The 23,801-nt window shown below is 49.2% G+C and overlaps 12 protein-coding genes across 12 annotated transcripts; 7 read left to right on the top strand and 5 right to left on the bottom strand.

Annotated features, from left to right (window-relative positions):
• Positions 1-1,622: 1,622 nt before the first annotated feature.
• On the top strand, positions 1,623-2,009 carry N7489_009701 (nuclear transport factor 2 family protein; the record flags this gene model as incomplete). The annotated part of the gene is made up of 1 exon (XM_056715451.1): positions 1,623-2,009. One exon carries the CDS (start codon positions 1,623-1,625, stop codon positions 2,007-2,009), a length of 387 nt encoding a protein of 128 aa, XP_056563073.1.
• Positions 2,010-2,747: 738 nt separating this feature from the next.
• On the top strand, positions 2,748-4,425 carry N7489_009702 (uncharacterized protein; the record flags this gene model as incomplete). The annotated part of the gene is made up of 5 exons (XM_056715452.1): positions 2,748-2,844; positions 2,900-3,145; positions 3,203-4,015; positions 4,081-4,135; positions 4,308-4,425. The coding sequence occupies 5 exons, from the start codon at positions 2,748-2,750 to the stop codon at positions 4,423-4,425; spliced, it is 1,329 nt and encodes a 442-aa protein (XP_056563074.1).
• Positions 4,426-5,388: 963 nt separating this feature from the next.
• N7489_009703 (FAD-dependent oxidoreductase) lies at positions 5,389-6,792 on the top strand (the record flags this gene model as incomplete). The annotated part of the gene is made up of 2 exons (XM_056715453.1): positions 5,389-6,375; positions 6,433-6,792. 2 exons carry the CDS (start codon positions 5,389-5,391, stop codon positions 6,790-6,792), a joined length of 1,347 nt encoding a protein of 448 aa, XP_056563075.1.
• A 521-nt stretch (positions 6,793-7,313) lies between these two features.
• N7489_009704 (pectate lyase family protein) lies at positions 7,314-8,525 on the bottom strand (the record flags this gene model as incomplete). Its single annotated transcript, XM_056715454.1, has 5 exons — positions 7,314-7,778; positions 7,838-7,923; positions 7,986-8,071; positions 8,122-8,348; positions 8,415-8,525. 5 exons carry the CDS (start codon positions 8,523-8,525, stop codon positions 7,314-7,316), a joined length of 975 nt encoding a protein of 324 aa, XP_056563076.1.
• A 1,016-nt stretch (positions 8,526-9,541) lies between these two features.
• Positions 9,542-10,857, top strand: N7489_009705 (isopenicillin N synthase family dioxygenase; the record flags this gene model as incomplete). Its single annotated transcript, XM_056715455.1, has 6 exons — positions 9,542-9,682; positions 9,739-9,891; positions 9,950-10,030; positions 10,078-10,464; positions 10,523-10,702; positions 10,753-10,857. The coding sequence occupies 6 exons, from the start codon at positions 9,542-9,544 to the stop codon at positions 10,855-10,857; spliced, it is 1,047 nt and encodes a 348-aa protein (XP_056563077.1).
• Positions 10,858-11,580: 723 nt separating this feature from the next.
• N7489_009706 (FAD-binding oxidoreductase) lies at positions 11,581-13,129 on the top strand (the record flags this gene model as incomplete). Its single annotated transcript, XM_056715456.1, has 3 exons — positions 11,581-11,712; positions 11,770-12,931; positions 12,990-13,129. The coding sequence occupies 3 exons, from the start codon at positions 11,581-11,583 to the stop codon at positions 13,127-13,129; spliced, it is 1,434 nt and encodes a 477-aa protein (XP_056563078.1).
• A 257-nt stretch (positions 13,130-13,386) lies between these two features.
• N7489_009707 (putative aldehyde dehydrogenase) lies at positions 13,387-15,038 on the bottom strand (the record flags this gene model as incomplete). Its single annotated transcript, XM_056715457.1, has 4 exons — positions 13,387-13,671; positions 13,730-14,435; positions 14,493-14,943; positions 14,990-15,038. The coding sequence occupies 4 exons, from the start codon at positions 15,036-15,038 to the stop codon at positions 13,387-13,389; spliced, it is 1,491 nt and encodes a 496-aa protein (XP_056563079.1).
• A 608-nt stretch (positions 15,039-15,646) lies between these two features.
• N7489_009708 (YoaK family protein) lies at positions 15,647-16,514 on the bottom strand (the record flags this gene model as incomplete). Its single annotated transcript, XM_056715458.1, has 2 exons — positions 15,647-16,233; positions 16,298-16,514. 2 exons carry the CDS (start codon positions 16,512-16,514, stop codon positions 15,647-15,649), a joined length of 804 nt encoding a protein of 267 aa, XP_056563080.1.
• A 665-nt stretch (positions 16,515-17,179) lies between these two features.
• On the bottom strand, positions 17,180-17,624 carry N7489_009709 (CTAG/PCC1 family protein; the record flags this gene model as incomplete). The annotated part of the gene is made up of 2 exons (XM_056715459.1): positions 17,180-17,501; positions 17,581-17,624. The coding sequence occupies 2 exons, from the start codon at positions 17,622-17,624 to the stop codon at positions 17,180-17,182; spliced, it is 366 nt and encodes a 121-aa protein (XP_056563081.1).
• A 1,051-nt stretch (positions 17,625-18,675) lies between these two features.
• Positions 18,676-19,779, top strand: N7489_009710 (isocitrate lyase/PEP mutase family protein; the record flags this gene model as incomplete). The annotated part of the gene is made up of 3 exons (XM_056715460.1): positions 18,676-18,885; positions 18,939-19,086; positions 19,157-19,779. The coding sequence occupies 3 exons, from the start codon at positions 18,676-18,678 to the stop codon at positions 19,777-19,779; spliced, it is 981 nt and encodes a 326-aa protein (XP_056563082.1).
• Positions 19,780-19,909: 130 nt separating this feature from the next.
• Positions 19,910-21,141, bottom strand: N7489_009711 (uncharacterized protein; the record flags this gene model as incomplete). The annotated part of the gene is made up of 4 exons (XM_056715461.1): positions 19,910-20,388; positions 20,448-20,898; positions 20,950-20,990; positions 21,048-21,141. 4 exons carry the CDS (start codon positions 21,139-21,141, stop codon positions 19,910-19,912), a joined length of 1,065 nt encoding a protein of 354 aa, XP_056563083.1.
• A 298-nt stretch (positions 21,142-21,439) lies between these two features.
• On the top strand, positions 21,440-23,741 carry N7489_009712 (Hsp70 family protein; the record flags this gene model as incomplete). The annotated part of the gene is made up of 12 exons (XM_056715462.1): positions 21,440-21,504; positions 21,560-21,630; positions 21,682-22,145; positions 22,198-22,242; positions 22,298-22,364; positions 22,412-22,466; positions 22,530-22,733; positions 22,793-22,892; positions 22,941-23,038; positions 23,157-23,340; positions 23,378-23,537; positions 23,593-23,741. The coding sequence occupies 12 exons, from the start codon at positions 21,440-21,442 to the stop codon at positions 23,739-23,741; spliced, it is 1,662 nt and encodes a 553-aa protein (XP_056563084.1).
• Between the last annotated feature and the right edge of the window lie 60 nt (positions 23,742-23,801).

Below are 23,801 nucleotides of genomic sequence, written 5' to 3' on the forward strand. Positions count from 1 at the left end.
ATTCTGCTTTTTACCGCTTAGTTTGTCAGGGTTGCTAGGTGCGAAGGGGTGTAGTTAGCGGCCAAATATCGGATGGCTGATTTCGCCGGGCTGATGCCTTAATATGCTCGATTTGAAGCTGCCGGAAAATTAAAATACATGAATTACTATGACAGAGACCATAGTAAGCAAAGTACCCCAGTTCAACCCCTTTTAAAAAATAACAGGGGAAATGAGGCTGTTCATACATAGCCCCCACGCGGCACCTCGCTTATATGGACAAGACACGCAACATGAAGATCATTGCTTCTCACGTGAGGGAATGGTCCCTAGGCGTCAAGATGGGGCCAAAAAAGATCCCATGTGTGCCAACGCTTCTTTTTCTTACCCTTTAAAATTAGCTAAATGGGGTTAGCATGTGTCCTCCATGGCATGAGGGCCCAATTTGACAAGGGCTAAACCCGCTTTGGCTTTCGGAATCATCAGTTGCTAGCTCGTTTGAGCCGCAAGGCATCGTCTCTTATCTAGTATGTGCGGAGTCGCTTCCCACTGGCGTGTCAAGGTTGACAAGAGTCTGTGGTATGGTAGATCAATGCAAGATCCTTGTCGATGGGTCCAAGAATTACGATCTTCAAGTCACATTCCATAAATGAAACCCAGAGAATCCGCGGTTTGTGGTATCTGTGGTGACAACCCCTAACCACCGTGAACGCCGACACCAATAAATCAAGGCGTCACATCCCTATAGCCATAGACGATGAACTAGGTCGATCTCACTTTGGGCTTATATCTGTTGACATAGAGGGCAGTCTTCACTTGCAGTGCTCTCGAATCCCTGTTATCACGGTTAGCGGATAGCTTTTTAAAAGCAGTCGCGATGTCAGAAGAAGCTTGTTCGCCAAGAGGTCAAGGTGGGTGGGTTCCCCGACAGAACGCCGCAAATCTCCATCACGGGTCTTTTGGCCGAGTCGTAGAATATGCGCCCGGGCATATCCTTCACACCACTCGCTTGCGAAATACGTTGGGTAGGGAGCTTAAACCGGCGTCAAAGGTAGCCGGCGTAGTCTAAGCGCTTTTATTAAGGCAACTCAAATCGGAAAATATGGTACAGGTACATGTGCAACGTGGCCGTATCCAAGTATCGGCGCAAAGGTTGCCCCAAACAAAAAATTATAACAAGTAATCTCATCTTATTGGTGATGAGCATCAACCCAGCAAAGTCGAAACTACATTTCCGTGGATGCACGCGGAGAGGTCAAATCGTGGATGCACCAGGCCCAGTGATGCCAGAGCTTTTCAGCCACCGTGTGATGTTGAACGTGGAGTATGACGCATGTCAAGCATATCTCTATTTATGTTGTAGGTACTCTGCATCCTATATGACATGTTGATCCCCAGATATTAAATTGCTTGGTTCTCAACGTCATCTGACGTCATTTTAATATAGGTACCAGACGGCGAAACAATAAAATCAAGGCCAGGGACGCGCAAGATCATTGTTGATTATTACTTTTGTCGTACCTACAAAATTCGTCTTAGGATACCGTCTCTTTCGCATCCGCATCGCAAAACAGTTCAACCAGCGTGTTTCCTCGATATCCTCATCAGCCAAATCCAGCAAAACCAACAACTACATACCAACCATGCCTTCAATGCACGAACGTATCCGCGAGGACCTCCTCAACAAAGAGCGCGCACTCTGGACTGCTCTCACATCTGCTGATCCCGCACCAGCCATCTGGAAACTCAGCAATCCCGAAGCTTGTTTCCTATTCCCTCAGATGCCCATCATCACACTCGAAGACGAGGACGCTTTCAAGAAGGCCGTCCGGCCACCATTTCACCGATTCGACGCCTATCAGTTCGAGGAAGTACGGGTCATCATCGTCGACTTGATGGCAGGCGTCGTCACATACAAGGTCCGCGCTGTACGCGGGAAGAAAGAATACACTGCCTCGGGCTCGACGACTTGGAGCCAAGGGTCGGATGGCGAGTGGACGCTGGCTTGCCATCAGGAAACATTGATGTGAAACGATTTATTGCCATCTTGCTTTTGTATACACCTCTTTTCTTCTACACCTTTTGCGATGCGGACTGCGGCAAGGGAATGTGATCTCGGCAAACGTCGAACATGTGTTTTAAGTGATATGATGCAATGTATCACGAGTCAACGAATATTTTAACGCAATCAAGCATGATAGAATTTATTTGACATCCTAAAAACTGTTTCCGGTAGATACGTGGCTTTCGAGTGTTATAGCACGTGCCAGGTCGGTGACTGACCAGCCAGTAACGCGATGATCTCTACAGAGTACTCGATAGTGCATATCGACGGCGATATACACTCAAAATAGTCGATATCTAGACTATGTATTCTGTTTGATTAGCAGTATTTGCAAACCGTATTGCGTTTGACCGATTTTTTCCCTTTATGGCTGACCTATCCGATGGTCCAGCCGTGGCTAATGCAAGCCCTTGCTCTGCCGACAGATTTTGACAAGCCAGGGATGGCGCATCCACCACCGGGTGCTTAGCCGGAACATGTCAGACAATTGCGTGATGAGTCACGTAGAATCGTCCAAAATCCTTCCACAGGGGGTAATGCATCTCAATTTAGACATTAATAAGCGAGTTTATCTAGGTACTTTCCAGGGCTAGACCGGGAGGGGGCCGGGGTAGTTGGTCTGTGTAAAATCCAAGAACAGCCCCCCCTCTTTCCACCGAACCGATCATTAAGCTGCGAAACAACCCGTGGACCCATAAACACTATGAGAACCTCATCAAACCAACAAGAGCCATGGGGTGTCCGATGGCGATCATCCACCTATTTCATTGTCGCGGCAATGGCAGTGGCCATGCTGACCGGTAGGCTATTCACAAATTTAGCAAAGAAAAGGGCATATCTTGACCCAGGCCATAGATATGTATCTCTACGGATTTCTGGTTCCGATTCTTCCGTTCGTGCTGGAGCATCGACTGGGCCTCGATGTCTCACTCACCCAGCGCATAAGCACAGCGCTGCTATCCCAGACCGCGCTCATCATGGTCGTGGCAAGTCTCCTGATCGGGTCTCACGCCGACCGCTCGGGCGCGAAACGTGCCTGGCTGTTATTCGGACTTGCGGGGGCATTGGTGGGTTCTTTGATACTCGCCGTGGCGACTTCATGTAAGTGGCGGCTATCCGCGGATGATATTCCCAGCAAGACGATTAATGTTAGTGCAGTGTTCACCCTCTTTGCCGGTCGCCTTATACAGTCTGCTGCCAGCACTGTTCTTTGGGTGGTAGGATTCGCTACTCTGGCGGACAACGTGCCTGCCAATGAGCTGGGCAAAATGTATGGTTTCGTGACTGTTGCCATTGGCGTAGGAACATCGGGCGGACCGCTCGTGGCTGGCATTCTGTTCGACATAGGCGGGTATTGGGTGGCATGGTCGAGTGTTCTTTTCGTTATTGTGTTTGATGTCATTCTGCGATGTCTAATGCTAGAGCGGTCGCGGGAAGCCAGCGTACCTGTTCGCGCGGAACCGGACGGGCAGGATCCAGAGAGGGAGGCACTTTTGCCACCATCGACTGATCCAGAACCACAGGTAAGCACTCAGGCTGTATCGGAAAAGACGGGTATACAATTCTATCTATGCTTGTGTGGCAACGGTCGCTTCGTTGGTGGTGTTGTCAGTTATTTCTGCTATGCCGTTCTAACTGCCAGCTTCGACACTACCCTTCCCCTCCATGTGCGCGATGCCTTCCGTTGGGGAAGTCTCCCCGCTGGTTTGTTATTTGCTGCCTTCCAAGGCCCCGCGGTGCTCCTTAGTGTTCCTGTGGGCTGGCTGAAGGATCGGGTGGGGACCCGATACCCGACCACGGTCGGGTTTGCCCTTCTGGTGCCTTTAATGTGGCTGATTGGCGTTCCTGGGGACGAACGGTTTCCCTGGGCTTATGAAGAAAAGATTGGTTCGATTATATACAGCGTATCTGTCACGTGTATCGGGGTTGTGATATGCTTGCTCAACGGGGTGGGTATGATGGAAGCCACTCGTAAGTTTTTGTTTTCTCCTTTTTTGGATTAGTCTCATTGGCCAGTGATCATAACAATTTTGCAGAAGCTGTTGATGAGATCGAAGGAGAGAATCCTGGAATCTTTGGCCCGAATGGCGGGTACTCAAGAGCGATATCGGTTTCTAGTATCAGTTGGACACTAGGGATGTTTGTTGGGCCGATTATCTCGGGCTATGGCACGGAAAAAATCGGATATTATGGAATGAATTGTGTACTGGGTTCGTAAAACCCCCTGTCGTGTTTCTTCATGTCCCAACACTAACGGGCCCAGCGGGGATATGTGGGCTGTGTTCATTCACCGCCTTCTGGAATTTAAAATCGTCTGTGCCTCAACGGCCTCAGAAGCAGACGTCTTCTGGTGGAGTTCCGAAATAAGAACTGGAGAATGAGCCGCGTTTGATATTGCGCAGAATTCACCAGTGTTTGGGGTTAGAAGGTGTATCTCGGTTAAAAAAGAATGAACATAAAAACATAGAATTTTTGTGACAAGCCGGATTCTTTTAAGTTTAGCGCAACAAAAGCACCAAAAGGGGGGCCAATAACCTTAGAATATTCCTGGAATATATGCAAAGAACGTTCGATGGGGCCATTGAAATCCTTGCCGAGGTACCTAGGTACTATATACTAGTATCAAAGATCAAAGAGCACACGACTTAACCCCAGACTCGTAAGGAAAAAGTTGGAACGCCATGGAAGTGGGACTGGGCACTGGACGTTGCGAATCTAGATAACTGGAGCAAATCCAGTCAAAAGTGGATATAAGGACTCGGAGTGGTCTTCTACTGGTCTTCTAGCGATCGTCCAGTCCCAAAATGGTCAATCTGAGGAAGAAAGTAAGACAAAGGGACAAACGGTGCTGTCAATTTCTCCGGTCCAACGGGATCCTTCCGTTCTTAGCTTCCCCCGAGCTCCTTCCGCAATCAATTCTGAACTCATATTTTCTTTGTATAAACATCCCACGGACCTTCTCATATTCCCCCAGACTTGACGCCACTCGCCACCCCTTACCTACCTAGGTAGATACTTCCATACTTCATTTCAATAAGCTACCTCCGATGTGAGGTACCTACCTAGGTATACACTTAAATCTGTGGTAACCATGGTTGTGTGAGACTCCACCACGGAGCCCACGGATTGACATGCCGAAGGATCTCCTGCCCCGGCCGAATCTTTAGAGGCTTCTAGGCTGCCCGTTAGTTTTTTTAGGTGCATAGTATATATTAATACTGGATGAGAGAGCGGAATCGTCAGTTGGAAAAATTCTGCGATATTAAGCTCATGCCAAGCGAATTTCCTTCACGGCACTTCTCTTCACTGAAATCTTGACAACCTCGAGTTACTCGGTCCATCCAATGGCACCAATTCACCCCCCACAGAATATCGCCATCGTCGGTGCTGGCATCGCTGGCATTGCTTGTGCATTGGCCATGTCCCGGGAGCTTTCTCCCTTCGTACCGAACCTGAAAATTACTGTCTACGAACGACACGATGTGCTATCGACTTCCGGCGGTGCTATCAATCTGACCCCCGTCGCCCAACGACATCTCGCCCAGCTAGGCGTGTTAGATGAGTTGGACCGGATGGGTCCCGAGGGCGGTGCCGATGTTGACGCCATTGAGCTTTTCTCCATGCGTTCGGGCCGCGCAATCGGCTCCATCAGCTTCACAGATAATAAGGGAAAGGGATTTGGCGGATACAAGGGTCGAAGAGTCATGCGGATTTCTCTGTCGGTAGCGATGTTGACTGTGGCAGAGCGGACTCGGAATGTGGAGGTTGTCTTCGGCAAGAAAGTGATCGGTGGGGAGGAATTCGACGATAGAGCCGCTGTGCTTTTCCAGGATGGCACACAAGCAGTGGCGGACTTGATCATCGGCTGCGATGGCGTCCACTCGGCGGTCCGCACCAAGTTTGTGGACGTCGGCCGGCCTGCTGAGTACACGGGGTTGTCATTTTTGCAGGCCACGATCGACTCGGATTCACTTTCATCGCCCGCTCATTTCCGCACATCATCGCTCAATATCTCACGACATGGCTCAATGCTGGCGAGCTACTGTGACCGTGATTGCGAACAGATCTTCGCTGCTGCTATCGTTCAATTCAGTCCGGAAGCCCTCAGCAGCTATCGACTAGAGCCTGGTCAGGATTGGGCCACCCAGAACAGAATTCGCTGCGCCCTCCGCGGAGAGATCAGAGACCGATTTGGGAAATGTGCGATTCCATGTGTCAAAGAAATTATTGAGAGTAAAGCGGACTGGATGCTTTATCCCGTATATCAAGTTCGCCCCGGAGGGCGTTGGTGTTTGAACCGAGTTATTTTGCTGGGCGATGCAGCACACGCGGTATGTCCGACCATGAAAAGACTAACCCTGCTTGTTACATTCTAACAAGATAATTAGATGCCCCCGCGTGATGAGTCGGCTGCATACGCACTGGACGACGCAATCTTGTTCTCTCGAATTCTAGCCAGCTATCGCTCGGAGCCCCTGACGGAGGCTTTTGATGCATACGAGAATCTTCGTCGCGATATAATCAACCATGCATTTAAAGAGTCCCGTCGTATGTGGGAACGAAACCGTGAGATGGGATTCTTGGAGGGCAGAGTGAAAGAGTGGATGATGTCTTTCCATCTCAAATCGAACGAGCACGCGCGTGAGGCCGCATGGGAGTTTGATGCAACTAAGATTGCCCTTCCCACTCCAGCGCCCAGCGAAGACTTGGTTTCATTGAATTCATTCCTGAGGGACCGTACTTTCTGAATGAATAGCATTTTACAGGACTGTGGCGGAGTTTGGATTGGCCTGCATGGACTGGAGCGTGAGTCATTTTATCTTATGGGTACCCGGTAATTAGATCCTCAGACATATATCTTGATTATACATAGAGAAATTGCATTCACAAATTAAGCCGTTTTGGTCCTTTTCTGCTGTCTAGCCAAGAACTGAGAAGGAGACAAGATATGTCCATACAACTAGACGGGTGGGGCCAGCTTATCCTACTCCGGATAGCGTGCCTGTTGCAGCGCATGACCACCAAGTAAACACAGTCCATTCCTTTCTCTACTCACTCCCTGAATTTGATTGATGAGTTGCTTTGCTATACAACAGTAGAACTCGAGCCCTACGATATCATGTACTAAGGTATTTGTGGGATATCAATGCAAGCAAACAAGGTAGATTTTGCTAAGGACTAAATTGCAACAGATTCAAACAAAATAGACACAAATTGCGCTTCTCGGACAGCGATTCCCCGCTTGCTACATAATTTCTCACTATTTCACTTAGAAGACGAGGGTCTGACCAGCAGTACCAACCACAGCAGCCTCGACGTTGGCCGAGCCAAGCAGCTTGTAGTCGTAGGGAACCGATTTCAGGGTTCCAGCCTCAGCAGTGTTCTCAGCGCCGCCGAAGTCATTGTCCTTGGCCACAGCATAGCCAGAGTCGGTAGAGTAGAGGGGCTTCTTGCTGTTAACGAAGGTGTTGGACTCAACAAGAAGCTGGGCGCCTTGGCGGGTGTTGATGCCGTCGGAGACGTCCAGGTAGTAGTTGTTGTAGATGTGGCCAGTACCGAAGCGGAAGGAAGGACCACGCGAGTTGATGTTGTACCAGTAGTTGTTGTTCTGGGTGACGCGCAAGTGACCGGTGTCCTCATCGCTGTTGCTGTCCGAGTGACCGATCAGGGAGGCCTTCCAGTGGTCGTGGATGAAGGTGTTGGACACAGTGACGAAGTCGGCAGCGTGGGTAAGCTTGTTCATATCAGCATCTGTGGTTTGTCCTAATCCGGCATCCTGTGATCTGAACTTACATCGATGAGTCCATCATAGTAGTCCTTGTCGTGATCGCGGTCAGAGGCGACATCGCAGTGGTCAATCCAGACATTGGTGGATTTTTCTAAGCCCGGTCAGCCTTTCGTCTGTTTCCTAGACAGATATCTTTTAGCAGGTTGTACTCACGAACAGCAATGGCGTCGCCGTTGTCGGCGACCACCTTGTGGACACCAAGGTTGCGGATGATGACATTGGTCTGTTCCTTGACCATACTATAATGGTTTAGTATCATCTCAAATCGATGCTGGGAATGGCAACATACAGGCCGAAGCCGTTCAGGATGGCTTTCGAGTCCTTGCCAATGATGCTAGTGTTGCTTCCAACACGAACTTGCTTGGCCGACTTCTCGATGGGGCCGTCAACAAAGACAACCTTGGCATCATTGCCGCTGACTGCAGAAGTGAAGGCAGCATACGAGGAGACAGTGGTAGTGGTGCCACCAGCACCACCGTTGGTGCCTCCATTCTCGCTGGCATAACCAGTAGCGACCTAAGTCAGAGCCACGTTAAGATGTTGACCAGAAGATGCTTGAACAATTCGCGCATTGATACTCACATCATCGACGCTTGCGCGCTTTCCGAAGTTGGTGGTTGCAGTAGGAGCTCCCAGTGCAAGGCTAGACAAGCAGCCGAGCAGAGAAACTGCCATCAAGTTGAAAGGAGCCATCGTGGGTACAGAAAGAGATCTCGAAGGAATGAAAGAGTGGACTGAGTCTCGAAGTTGCTTTGGCGGAGTGTGAGAGTGTTGTTTTAAAACATGAGTATGTCACGGTCGACCGAAGGGGTTTATATACCACTCAGGAGCTTCGCCAGGCCATAGGAGCTCCTGAGACATGCTGCATCCACCATCCTCCTGACCTTTGGAGAATTTCCGTGCTGGATAATCTCTTCCGGCCAAGCCGAACCGAAGATTTACCGAGATGGACGTGATGGCATTAATTCTCCGACGAGTCACGTATCAGATTGCCAGCCTAGGGGTCTGCTTTGTGACAGCCATGTTTCCTCTGAAACACAAAGCTTGGCATAGATTGATATAAGTCCCCAGTCTAGAACGGGCTTAAGCCCTTTAGGGTCACGGACCGGACACCCGTGCACACCTTAATGGATGGAGGTCGTTTGGATGGAAAATAATCAGGCGACGAAATGGTTCTTCATTTACTCACAGGACCACTTCGCCGGAAGAACTTCCACAAATGATCTGAAACGTCAGCGGTGGGTTCTTGCCAAGGGCTCCATGGTTTCAGGAGAAAACCTCGATCTTGGCATTCAGAAGCGTCAAGGGGGAGGCTATATTTCCATCAATCGACCAATTTTAGAACGTAAGCCTTTATCCTCCTATGGGAGTTCAGTGTTGGCAATAGGGGGCTCTGTATAATGTTTTCTGTGCATGTTGACGGTGCGGTTCGACAATACAGGGATAAATGGCGTGATCGCATTAGTTAATCAAGTCTTTTGACAACCTCGATCTCGGGATCTTCAGATCTTCGACTCGTTGCGCAAATCCAAGTTGGGCCTTGAAGTCTACGGGGTATTTCCCATACAAGTTCATCCCGAGGTCACTTGGAGTCTCGTGGCTGAGTAATCCCTGTTCCACCCCGGGCCTCCCCCGCATAATTACCTGGGAATCTGCGGGGAAGCAAATTCCAATCACAAAAAACACTTCACTTAATCGCAATAGGCGGAATGACAGAGACATTTTCATCCGTGCCGATCGTCGATTTCGCTCGGCTCAATGACCCCGTGACGAAAAATGAGGAGCTCTCGAATTTGCGTGAAGCTATCTTCGTCGTTGGGTTCCTGTATTTGACCAACACAGGATTAGAGGTGCGCGTGACAAACAATGCGAGCAAATGAAATATGCTGAGCTAAACTTGAGACAGAGCCTGATTCATCATACGCATGAAAATCTACCCAAGTTATTTGCCCTGTCGACAGAGGCCAAGGAGAAATGCAATATGATCAACTCGCCATCTTTTCTTGGCTATACCCGCCTCGGTGCCGAGACCACTGCGACAAAAACAGATATCCGCGAGGTGGGCTTATTTCGTTTTCGTTTTCGGACCTGCCACAGTTCTAATTTCCCGGCTCTAGCAATTTGACTTTGGCACCCCTGGCGTGAAACCATGGGCAGAGCAGGACCCAATATGGCAACGGCTTGAAGGGCCTAATCAGGTAAGTCATACCCTTAGATGTGCGTCCCAACCACTAACCCTTAGCAGTATCCAGATTGCCCAGGGGCTCAAGACCTGGTTGAAGAATATATGGTGAAGACTGATAGCCTGGCGCAAGCATTCGTACGCCTTGTCGCAGAATGCTTGTCCCTCCCGCGGGAGACATTTGATGGCTTCAAGGGTAATATGAGCCGGCTGAAGTTTGTGAAATATCCACCCGCAGCGCAAAACTCCCAGGGTGTCGGCCCTCACAAGGACTCGGCGGGTCTCTTTACCTTCCTGTCCCAAGACAACACAGGCGGACTACAGGTACTCAATAAGAAGGGAGAATGGATTGACGTGCCTCCCATTGAGGGAAGTCTTGTTGTAAATATCCAACAAGGATTCGAAGCCATCACTGGAGGGATTTGCGCGGCCACAACGCACCGAGTTATCGTATGTTTACCATACCATTCATTACTGAGCGAGCTTTCTAACAGCTTGCTACCCTTAGGCGCCTACATCTCAGACACGTTATAGTATCCCGTTCTTCCAGAGCGTGAGACTAGACTTGGCGCTAGATCAGCTCAAGGAATCCGCTGCTCACATCATGCAGCGTATTCCGGCCTCGGACGACAAGAAGAAACGGGCAGTTGATGTGCCGAGTGAATTCCTTTCTCCTTTATATTCTTGCGTGAGTTGTTCTAGTTTGAGATTTCCATGCATGGCACTAACGAATTGCAGTTCGGCGAGGCTCACTTAAGAAATCGCATTCTAAGCCATCCAGATGTGGGCCAGCGGTGGTATCCCGAGTTGTACGCAAAGTATTCTCAGCAGGTCCTAAAATAGGGTAGGAAAGAAAAGTTGAATCCCAGTTAACTCGTAATCAATATGGGATCGGGATTCAGCTAAGTGGACCCCTACATCGACTCGGCATTTCGGCCAAGGATTTGGACCACCCACGGAAGCAAGATCAACACTGCCGATGCAGTTTGACATCGCTTATGCCTTTTACATACAAACTACATCGAGCTGTATCCCAATATTTCAGTCCAGGCTGCTTTCAGTCAATAGGATTTAGCATTGTTATTGGCTTTTTCTGACTCCATTGCCAATTCAAAGAAATGAGGCATTATTTACAGGGGTAGGGGCGAAGTCCATAAATATGGGATTCTATTCCAAGCATGCGGAAATAGACAGCTTTACAATCTGTTTCTGATTCTACTCAGTATCACCCTTGCAAGAATCCAATTCATCCCATACATAAAGTTCTGTGTTATTCTCAAGAAATCTCTAGGAGTCACTTGGCTTAAATATATTCGGCAAACAACCACGGCAAACAACGGCCGAGCCGTGTGAACCACAACAGCTACATATATTTGGGAGCAGATTGAAAGCAAAGTACAAAGTACCAACTATTTTGAAAGCAGTGTCAAATTCTTACGTAGTTCAGGTTAATCCTCGCTTTCGTGTCAGACAAGTGCTACTCCAGGTGTTACTCCGAGGGAAATAGGGAAATACCCACAAGTTCGCGGGGTAAATTCTTGCCGACCAATTCTTCCGCTCCCAACCATGCCTGGGATCAATGATACAGCTATCGAAGCTCTCCGGAGCCGCCTAAGGGCCGCGACTGTCTACACACCTGAATCAGAGAGTTACAAAGATGTTATAGTCCGCTGGTCGGACACTGGAATGAAATATGCGGTATGGAAGAACACGAAACATGACAAAATGACAAAATGACCAACTGATAAATTGCAGGGCGTCGTAGTCCAACCTATTGATGCGTCGGACATCTCGATCGCGCTGTTGTGGGCACAAGAGTATAGTATCGACCTTGCTGTGAAAGGTGGAGGTCATTCAACCGCGGGTACAAGCTCAAGCGATGGCGGCATGGTCATTGATCTGTCGCGCATGAACCAAGTGACGGTTAATACCGCGCAGAAGACTATCACCACTCAGGGTGGAGCAACCTGGAAGGAAGTCGACGAAGCCGGTGCAGCCCACGGCTTGGCGGCCGTAGGGGGTACCGTGAACCACACCGGCGTTGGAGGACTCACCCTAGGGGGTGGCTATGGCTGGCTGAGCGGAGAGTACGGCCTCACTATTGACAATCTCCTGTCAGCGACCGTCGTTTTAGCCGACGGTCGTATTGTCACGACCTCTGCCACCGAGAACATCGACCTGTTCTGGGGCTTGCGAGGTGCAGGCTACAACTTTGGCGTCGTGGCGGACTTCACCTACCAGGCCTACGACCAGAAAGATCCAGTGTACTCTGGTATCCTTGCATTTACCCCCGACAAGCTGGAAGGAGTTACGGATGCACTGAACGAATCCCTGGCAAAACCTGACTCTCGCTTCGGTGCGATGTCCATTTTCGCCCTGGCACCAGATGGATCTGGGCCCATGATCATCGTCATTGGCTTCTATAATGGTCCACGCGAAGAAGGCCAAAAGAAATTCGCCAGCTTCACGGCCCTTGAGCCAGTCCTGAATACCCTTGATATGATCCCGTACTCTATGGTGAACACCCTACAGAACCCGCAAGCGACCTACGGTGATCGAAAGTCTTTCAAGGGTATTTTCTATGAGCCGCCATTGGATCCTCACTTTGTCAGGGTAATCTTCAATGATTTCATGACCAAGATCCAGAGTGAACCAGATCTCAAGGCGTCTGCCGTCATTCTTGAGTATACTGACATGCGCAAGATTTGCGAAGTGCCTCTGACTGCAACCGCGCTGGCAAGCCGAAATCATACTCAGAATGGGATCATCTACTTGAGATGGACCGACCCATCCAAAGATCTGGAGCACCGCGCTTGGGCACGAGAAGTCCAGTCCAAGTGGAAAACTCAATTGGATACCAGAACCAAAGACCAAGCTGTTGATTCGAGCGTGCCTCAGTACATCAACTACGCAGAACGTGAGTCGGATTGACCCAAACATATTCGGACCTCAATAGATACTAACGTTGTACCCAGCTGGTGACTCTGTCGTAAGCAATATCTACGGCGAGAACCTCCAGAGACTGCAAGAGGTGAAGGCGAAGTACGACCCAAAGAACGTTTTCCACAATATGCAACCGATTCCAACGGGCGCATCCGTTAGCAAGCAGGAATAGGATGAGCGAGCACTTGAACTAAAAGTGGCTATTGGTTGACCTTTTTCCTTTGGATGGGTTCTGAAACTTCTCTTCGAGCAATCTGTGTTTCATTTTCGGTCTTTCTTCTCCCCTAGAAAAAGGATGAAAAGAGATAGGGCTGCCCAAGAATGTGCTAAATTCCAAGTATGTACAGTTCTATCTAGAACCGGGAAAATCAAGAAAAGCAATTCACAACAAATTGAGAGATAAGAAACCTATTTAGTCACACATAATACTCAAAGTCGGGGAAGAATGTGATACTTGACAGCCTTCACAGTAGTCCAACCCTCGAGAGCCTCCTCGCCCATATCTCGTCCGAATCCACTTTCCTTCACGCCCCCAAATGGAACATTGGGACTGAGCATCGCCCAAGCATTGACAGTTACTTGACCTGACTCGAGTGCCTTAGTCACGCGATGAGCGCGGTTAACATCGTTGGTAAAGATAGCAGCGCTGAGGCCATGGTGAGAGTCATTGGCTTTGAAAATGACTTCCTCCTCCGTGGTAAACTTGGCAATACTCTGTAATTTGTGCCCGAATTAGTATATGCCATAGAGTCTCGTATGCAAGCTTGCTTACCGCAACGGGGCCGAAGATTTCCTCTCGCATGATCGTCGCATCGTCACCAACATCCGCAAAAGCAGTGTTTTCGACGAAATATCCCTTCTCACCGATCCGCTCGCCACCAAAGAGAAGCCTGGCTCCAGATTGCTTTCCTTGACGAATGAAGTCAAGAATCTTCTCGTGCTGCACCCGACTAACCACCGGTCCCTTTGTTGTAGAAATATCCAATGGATTACCGGCGACTGTCGGAGCAGCAGCGGCGGCCTTCTTGTAAGCCTCCACAAATCGATCATAAATAGAGGCCTGAACGTAGATACGTGACCCAGCTGCACATATTTGCCCATTGTTGGCTGTGATTCCAAGGCGAGTCCAGAGAAGTGCATTTTCAATATCGCAGTCATCAAAGACAATAGACGGGCCTTTGCCGCCGAGTTCCAGGCTGACCTTCTTTAGGTTGGTTCGCGATGCTGCTTGCAAGATCTTGCGCCCTGCAAGCGCACTACCAGTGAACGCAATCTTGCGTACATCCATATGTTCAGACAAAGCTTGGCCTGCACTGGCACCCTCGCCGGTAACGATATTCACAATACCAGGAGGAATGCCGGCCTCCTTCACCAGCTCCGCAAGCCTCTGGGCGTACAGTGGCGAAATCTCGGAAGACTTGATGATCAAAACGTTACCAGTGACCAGAGCAGGAGCCAGCTTCCAAATAGTGATCATCCTGAGAGAATGTTAGACGTCTTTAGGGGTTCAGGTTGGCTGGGAGTGGAAAGCTTACAGCGGAGCATTCCAAGGTACAATCGCACCACAGACACCCAAAGGCTCGCGATGGGTATAGGCAATGCCACCTTCCATGTCAAGTGTCTTGCCATCGATCTTGCCAGCCCAGCCCGCATAGTATCGCAGACAGCCGACCGCCTGAGGGATGTTCATGCCGATCGAATCGGTATACAGGACGCCTGCGTCAACGGCCTCCAATGATGCTAGATCTTGCGCATCGCGCTCAAGCAGCTCTGCAAGTTTGAGCAACAGCTGGGCTTTGGCAGGTCCGGGAACTGTTCTCCATGATTTGAAAGCCGACTTGGCCGATTCCACAGCCTTGTTGATATCCTCCGGGCCCGCGGCGGAAATTGTTCCAAGTTGATCGCCAGTTGAGGGATTCTCCACAGCTAGCGTTTGACCCGTAGATGAGGGAACAAATTCATTGTGAATGAATAGTCCGGTCGGAACTGGGAGTGTTAGCACCGGTTGGATGTATGGCTAAGAGGGACTTACTTGTAATTTGGCGGCCTTGGACCCCCGTCACAGTCAATTTAGAAGACATTTTGATTGTTAGAGAAGAAATAAAATTATGTCAGATTGACGGTTCTTTATATGCCAGACGTTGTATCTGAGGTCCTCGGAACATTCCGTCGCGCGGAACTGTCTCTGGCCTCTAAGCTTGCAATTCCCGAGGTATGGGGACCAATTTGTTTCTCAAATGAGGGGGGATATTGGGTTATCTGGAGTGATATTCCGACGGAGATTATCGGAATCGACGATAGAGATCATGATCATACATAAACAAGAACGGAAGGTCACTTGTAAGGCGCTCCTCTCGTGTGCAATTTTGGGGGTTTCATCTCCTAGCTATAAGATGTGACAAGGGAGGGCATAAAGTTGCAGACTTTTCAAGCAGAAAGTGGACATTCTCCGTAGATAATCCTTCAAAGAAAACGTTCATCATAGCATTGCTCTCCAACCCGACCGGACTCATTCTGTATATCTGCCTCTTTCGAATATAGCAACGGAGTAGCGAGCGCAGGGGACGGAGATAAACGGCGTATATCCGGTTAGTCTGTTGAATAGTATAATACTAACATTCCCGATGGTTGTGCCAAATCTGCCTTTGATAGCCTCAAGACCGAACGGAGAAACTCACGACGATGTCTTCTACTTAGCTCTCCAAAAAGCCCAGGCTAAGGCGAGCAAGCCCTTGATACCTGCGCATAGCCAGAGAATGGGAGAGATCGCCTCAGTGACCTTGGTGACCCATCCGCCGATGATGGCGCCCACAAGCGTTAGCACAAAAGCAATTATTCGCCGGTCGCGTTTGACATTCCTCACAAGAAATAGCTGGGGGTCCGACATTAGATCGCAGAGAAGACTGGTAATCACCACGGTCGGGATCTCATTGAATCCCAAGGCACGACTCGCTACGATCTGACCCGCAGACTGGAGACTAAGAAGAACAATTGGGACTATCTGGTCCCACGGGGGTGTTTTCTGCGATCCCTTGCTGACTAGTGTACTAGAAATGACACCCCCTTGAACGAGTCCTGCCGTTAACAGGATTATACTGGCCTGTAACAGGAAAGACAGCATCAACGACCCTCGTCGGCGAGTACCCAGGACGCGGTGTAATTGTGCAAAAAGGAAGGATCCTAGGGTGAAACATCCGATGGACGTGAGCGAACGTGCCCAGCCATATCGACGGAGGTTTTGGTGTGATGTACCCAGTCCGACGAAGATGGTGTTTCCTACACACCACTGTGATTAGTCGACCGTGGGTGGGATTGTGTATTGGTGAGGTTGTAATCTTACCTGTTTGCATAGAAACGAAAGTGTTGTAGGCTACGTATGTTAGATATGCCGCAGTTGAGAGGCGGGAGTTGAGCTTGTCCGTACCTCTGTATATCGTGCTATCCACAAGTCCCGATATTAAACAACAAGCGAAAAGTAGGAGGTCAGCATGCTGTGGCTCAAGTTCGGCCCTCAGGGACGTTGGAAGTCCACCGATTGCACCTTTTTCAGGGTCCATGTTGGATGTTCTTGACTACAAGGAGAGAGAAATGAGGCGGATAAAGAGGCAAAGAGACACAGGGAATCTTCAAAATAAATCACAACTGAGAAGGGCATTTTCTTTTCCTCCGGCGATGCATTGAAGGACGGATGAATAAACTATGAGATCTGCCAACGTTTCCTTCCACCCCTCACCTGGTCAAGTGCATCATCTCACCCAACTTGATGCACCCTAAGACGGAGCCAAGAGGCCGTGAAAAACTCCGAAGCTCCGTGGAAATCTATGGAACCTGCAGAACTCGAAGCGAGATAAGTACAGCCACAATCACATGCCGTGCATAACGTATTTCTGTTAGACGGGCCGCAGACCAAGCCGACTTCATACTAACTTAGTCTCCGATGCATGCCTAGGATGCCAAGGATGACCCGGTGGGATGAGCGTTGGCTGGTTGCTTGGCGGCAACTTCTTTTTCCCCCAGCTCTATCCGCGGACAGGACTAGTGTCACCACGGGTTGTTCTGATGGAGGGGTTGACGTACGACCCGCTGTGCATAATCCCCAATCCTTGTGGCAGCCAAGCGCCTCTGGGTTTCAGACACACCCTCCCGATAGGATTATACCAGATACGTTGAGGCCAAGACGGAGGGACCAATGGTGCAGGTTGCTGCAGGGCAAATCCACCATTCAGCCCTCCATCTCAGCCTTGAGCACATCAACATCCAATTCTGCCATAACCCCAAGTACGACACCTAGACTCTCCATAAATCCATTGACAGAAACGCGCAGCATCCGGTTGGTCGTCGCGATGTATGTTATCTTCAACACGGTTGTAGACTCGTCGGAGTCTTGCTTCTGCCTTTTTTCTTGCGGCTCGGATGGGGCTTCGACCGCCGGAGCCACGAGGGTCAAAGTCCGTCGCACAAGAGGGGATAGTTCGGCATCAACTTCCAAGGCGCGTAGAGCGCACGATGCAAGGCGATTGGTCGGAAAAGGGAGGGATATTGTGCTGAATCAAGAGTTGAGCATTTCTTGGTCTATTCGGGTCTTGTGCTTGGGACCTATTTCGGGGTGGGGGTAGGGCTTACAGTGAGCAAGGGAACTCGGGATTGGTTGGTTGTGTGAGAGCCATGATAAGCGTAATTGAAGTTGGTAAGAGTGAGAGACGATAGTTGAGAGTTCAAAGCGGCGTCTTCCAAGCAGCAGGGGTGGATGAGTGTGGGAGATGACGGGGGGTGGAAATTGGCGATGCACTTCGGAGTCTTAGAGGAATTCCGGCCCGTGAGGGAACTACACGGCTGACTCAGCCCGGCAAAAGCCCCCACAAGGCTACAGCAAGTCTTGACTTACCTACCTTTAGCACTGCCCAGGTGGCTTTACACAAGGTACAACTGTTGTACAAGCACTACAGTACGTGTTGATTCGCTACACAGCAATAACGCCCTATGCGTCTTTTTTTCTTTTGGTGATGATCTCCCGGTCTGAAGAGCTTGGCGAACGAGGTCTTTGTGGAACGGTGCATTTGGCCAAGAGAAGGGGAACCCCTCTGAAGATATCGCCGCGCAGATCTCTCCCGTGAAAAGGAGCGCAAATTGCACCCGCACCACTCTACAATCATGCAGTCATCTTGCCAAGATACTCAGATTGATTAAATTCCTCTGAGAAGCAAGTCATTAGGATCAGCATGGTGGGTCCAGTTCCCCGTCCCCAACCTATCCCAATCAGCCTAAAAAGCCCGATGTAAACATGCATTATCTAGATTTTGGCTGTCCATACGGAGATATACGTATGCAACGCTATTATGGCTGTTGATTGATGGGAATAATCTGAACACCTACTCCGCGACTAGCGCTGTTAATCTTTCGCAATATGCCTTCTTCATAGACTCACTCAGCTGAGGTCATCTAGAATCAGTACGACGCGAAGGGAGCTAAGCCATCTGGATGTCTTGGCGGGTGGTGGAATGTTACATCCCCAAGAAACCGAGACTTCTGCCTTTGGTGAGGTGCTATTGTCCTCTACGAGCAAGCATACACTGCTCCTCCGGGATTGGTGTGTCTGCATGTGCAAATTACTTGCGGGGTAGAGAACTCGAAGATATAAAGAGCAGCGTTGCCCCTCGATGGTCGTACAAGAATCCAACTGTCTAAACAAAAAGACATCTTCTTTGCTAAACCTCGAACATGACTATCACAATCACCGTCGAGAAGGATGGATACTACGAGGTCAACGGGACCCGGCAGGAGCCAACTGTTTCCCTCTATGTGATTCCTGCAGCTTCCAAGTTGCGCCGTATGCTGAAAGACACCAAAGATCTCATTGTGTGTCCTGGTGTGTATGATGGTCTCTCCGCTCGCATTGCCATGGAGGTCGGCTTCAAGGGACTGTACATGGTGAGAACTCTAATGCCTAACACCATGTTCCTGCATGCTGACCAAGTGCACAGACCGGTGCGGGAACTACCGCCTCACGGCTGGGAATGGCTGATCTCGGCCTGGCTCAGCTTCACGACATGAAGACCAACGCCGAAATGATCGCCAACCTGGATCCATTCGGACCTCCATTGATTGCAGACATGGATACTGGCTACGGAGGTTAGTGATATGTGCCCTGAGACAATAGACTCTTATCACTTGGTTCAGAGATAGTCTAACTTCCTTCCAGGCCCTCTGATGGTGTCAAAGTCTGTGCAGCAATACATCCAGGCAGGTGTGGCCGGCTTCCATATTGAAGATCAGATCCAAAACAAGCGTTGTGGTCATCTCAATGGCAAGAAAGTCGTTGGTCTGGAGGAGTACCTTATGCGTATTCGCGCCGCCAAGCTGACCAAGGACCGCCTGCACTCAGATATTGTTCTGATTGCACGAACCGATGCACTTCAGCAACACGGCTACGATGAGTGCATCCGTCGACTGAAGGCCGCCAGGGATATTGGAGCGGATGTCGGACTGCTTGAGGGTTTTACTTCGAAGGAGCAAGCCCGTCAAGCAGTTCAGGATCTGGCACCTTGGCCTCTTCTGCTCAACATGGTGGAGAATGGAGCCAGCCCTCTCATTACCACAAAGGAGGCAGAGGAAATGGGCTTCAGAATCATGATCTTTTCATTCGCCACGATCACTCCAGCTTATATGGGCATTAAGGCCACTTTGGAGCGCCTCAAGACCGATGGAGTAGTCGGTGTACCGGAAGGTCTAGGACCACGAACGATCTTCGAGGTCTGTGGGTTGATGGACTCCATGAAGGTTGACACAGAATCTGGAAATGACGGTTTTGCCGAGGGTGTCTAGGAACTATATGGCGGCGAATATTGATATATGCATGTTTTGCATTGGACAAGCAACGGAGTTTCTATAGCTAGATATTCAAATTGGAAGCAATAGTCGCAATATACAGTTTCCCGCATCACCGAATACCGTTCTAAATCTCATCCAATTCTGGGACGTCTTCACGGGATTCCATCTCGTCGATCATTCCAACAGAAGGGGTCTCCGGAGCAATCTTTTTCACAATCTCTTTTTCGACTGTCGACCATTCGCCAGTTCGGATAATCTTATATAGACCGGGCCACAGGCTAGTATGAACGTGTCCATCCGACGTATCCTCCTCTGTCAGGGTACGCATTCTATTATCCCGGAACGGCAATCCATATTGGTAGCTGCCCCAGAAGATATATCTATCTTCCTGGCAATCCAATTTATGTTTGAACTTGATACAGCGCGCAATAATGTCGTGGAGCTGTTGCATTCGTTTCGGTCTCTCGGTAACAGCATACCGACCGAAGCAGGATTCTACCTTCTCGATGACCCAATTGCACTGTTTCTCCAAACTAGAGGTCTCCAACGATAGCACAGCAGAGCTCATCGCACATCTCCAGTGCCGGGAAATGTGGTTGGAAACTTTCTGTTGTTAGAAAGCAGTGACAGGAGTGACCTCTAGGGTTTTTCTGACCACTTACATTTTTTATTTATTTCGGAGTCGGCCTTGCGGAGATAATTACACAAACTTTGGTCAGGTCCAACCATAAATCCGTTCCAAAACGACTGATAAATCAGCCCAGCAATGTGAGTTTGGATGATATCCAATGTCAAGATATCAAGGCCGTCTGGTCTTGGCGTGGGATCGTTCCTTTGTTGAAGATTTGGCTTTGCTACAAAATGAGTAAACCGCCAGCGTTCAATATCGTGGTAAAGTAGACACATCTCTTGCTTAATTTGTTCGTCGGAGAAGGTCTCAACCCCAGCTTGCAAGCTTGCAATTTTGGCCATGAGGATTCGGTTCTCTTTTCTGACTACTTCCGATTCTTGAACAGCATCTTCGAGCAGCTCGCCTCGCCGACGACCCTGCTCCTCTACAAGAAGCCGTTCCTGCTGAAAGAACTCTGCTTTTTTTTCTGCGGTTTTGACTCGCTGTTTTGTTTGTTAGATGAAAGAAGTGTAGAGGGGACGTTCACCACAGACCCGTTGGAGCCGTTCAATTTCATCATGCGTATCCTTATTATCTATACAAGCTAATGAGTTTAGTAGATCCCATATAGGCCATGGATGGGAAAACGAACCCGTAGCAAATTGTCCCCATCTGGAGGATAAACCTGGGGAGGTCTGAGTATTCCTGTTCACCTGCTCAGGCTTGGGCTCGTCGTAGCGCCACATTGCGTATCTATACTCGAGTGTTGTGAAGTCTGAAATAATAATAAAAAAATTAGGAATTTTGCTTTCTACTCATGACACACCTCAGATTGTGACGACACAATTCGCTGATGTTGTAAAAATATGCCTCACGCCGACGCTCATTGCGGCTAAGCGCAGGAGTCAATGATATCAAGCTTGCGAAATGAGCAAACTTTTGCTTGAAGAAGTATCACCCTCCACGATTGTCTCTTGCAGAAAATCTCTTCGTGTACTCTATCTTCAGGAAATTCATAAGGAAGCCAACAGTTCCGAATTCGACATGACGACCCTAGAGGAGCGGCCAAAACTTATAGTGGGTGTTGACTTCGGAACAACCTTCAGCGGGTAAGTACATATTTGTGTTGGTAGTATGAGTAGAGTGGCAAGCTGACAGTTATAGTGTTGCCTGGGGATTGGAAGACTGCCCTGATGATATCGAGCTCATTCAGACGTGGCCAGGGGGTGGCAACAGTGAGTCCATAGGGCAACAGAGAACTTCATACCTCTAACCGTTTTAATAAGCCACAAGCCAGAAAGTCCCAACCATATGCTCCTACGACAACGAGCGCATGAAATGGGGTTATCAGACTGACCAGTCGATCCATCCGGGCAAGGAACAACGACTCATCCAGGGAGTCAAGCTTTTGCTAGAGGAGAGTCAGAAATTCCGCTACTTGCCTGCCAGTGACTCTCAAGGAATTATCAAAGACCTCAATAAGACGCCCGTGGAGGTTGCTGGTGACTACTTGGGAAAAGTAGTCGCACACGCTCAGGATGTCTTGGCACGTCGCTTTGGAGCTGCGCTGCAGACTATGGACTTGGAATATATCCTTACTGTCCCCGCTGTTTGGTCTGATAAAGGCAAAGACTATACTAGGCAGGCGGCACAACGGGCGGGTATATCTCCAGCAAGTTTAAGACTCTTGTCCGAACCTGAGGCGGCTGCGGTTTGTGCAATTCGAACAATTCAACCAAATACAATCTCGGTGTGAACCCTATCCAACCAGAATCGAACTTGAGTCATCTTACAATTTATAGAAAGGCGACTGCTTGATTGTTTGCGATGCGGGGGGTGGAACTGTGGTGAGTCGTGATTGTATGAAACTGGTTGGACAAATTCGAGTGACAATCATGATAGGATATCATTACCTACCGCGTCAAGCAAACCGACCCGTTGGCATTTGAGGAAGCAACGAAGGGAACTGGTATTTATCAAAGCCTCATACTTTTGCTTCTCTCTAACAGATACCAGGTGCTGTTTGTGGCTCAGTGATGTTAGACGAGCGGTTCGATGCGCTTATCAAAAGGTACGTAGGGAAATGAGCTTTTACATTATCAGCCGTCATTCTAATTCAGATACATATCAAAAGAATCATTGAGAAAGAATCGAATGAGCTACTCCCACAGTCTACAGCAAGGGCTGCACGGAAGTACTGGCAAGACTATATTAAGCCTGGCTATACAGGTCCTCTTGAAGATGATGAGATGTGTGAGCTTGGATATTGGATCCCTGTTCCCGGGGTTTCAGGGATCCCAAACCTCGAGCTTAGCGAGGGGCACTTATGTATCGATAGGTACGTATGGAGAATTAGCTTTACATTATCAGATGTCAAGTATTCTAATTCAGATACAGAGACCAAGTGAAGGAAATCTTCGATCCTATCATTCGGCAGATTGAGAAACTCGTCGCCAAGCAAAGGCAGAGCGTCGAGGAAGCAGGCTTTTCGACTAAGGTGAGCCCCCAATGTGCCTTCACAGGAAACGCAATTGATTCCAATTAGGCCATTATTCTAGTCGGAGGCCTTGGCGCCTCGGGGTATCTCTACAAGCGCTTACAGGCTGCTTCCGACGGCATCCAAATCATGCATCCCCCAAATGCGTAAGCTCTTGACCCTTTGTCAACTCAGGCCGAGACTGACTTAAAAGCAGATGGTCCGCTGTTGTTCGGTACGTACTAGAGGCATTCCCAGTACTTTCTTTGTACTTAACAGGCTTAGGGGTGCTGTTATCCGTGGACAAGAAGGCAACCAAGTAGAGAGTCGCATTGCGCGTTGCAATTATGGCATTAAGCTGAGAATCCCATTTGATTCCAAAAAGCACCGCGCAGATGAGGACCTTGAATGGTGTCCTTATGAAGAGGAATGGAAATTGAATCGGCGTATGGAATGGTATATCCTCAAAGTGAGTAACTTCCAGTGTGCACTAACCAATCCTTAAGAGTTATGACTGCTTAACGGACTTTAAGGGAAAATCTGTCTCCGAGAGTGAGCCAATAAGGATGAACTTCTACCGTGTGGTTGGCGTTGGCGAATCCTTCGTATTCCGCACCTCACTGCTATTTTGCCAGGCTAACATAGCTCCTGAAAAAGTTGACTCTAGTATGTCCCTGTGGCGTGAATATATATCTGGGGTTACTTATACTGACCTGAACAGACGTGGCGGTACTGTGTGAGTTGGAGGCAGATCTTAGGAGAATCCCGAAAGAGCTTTTTACAAAGAAAACCAACTCCAGAGGGAAGCAATATTACCATGTCTCCTACGACTTGGTCCTAAACGCCAACTTCAGCATCGCTGTTGTTTGACCTGCAATTCAATGGTGTCTCCTACGGAAGCGTGAGATCTCGCTATTGAATTCTAGCCCG

Source organism: Penicillium chrysogenum (genome assembly GCF_028827035.1).
Source record: "Penicillium chrysogenum strain IBT 35668 chromosome Unknown utg000005l_segment0_segment0, whole genome shotgun sequence".
NCBI classification, from domain to species: domain Eukaryota; kingdom Fungi; phylum Ascomycota; class Eurotiomycetes; order Eurotiales; family Aspergillaceae; genus Penicillium; species Penicillium chrysogenum.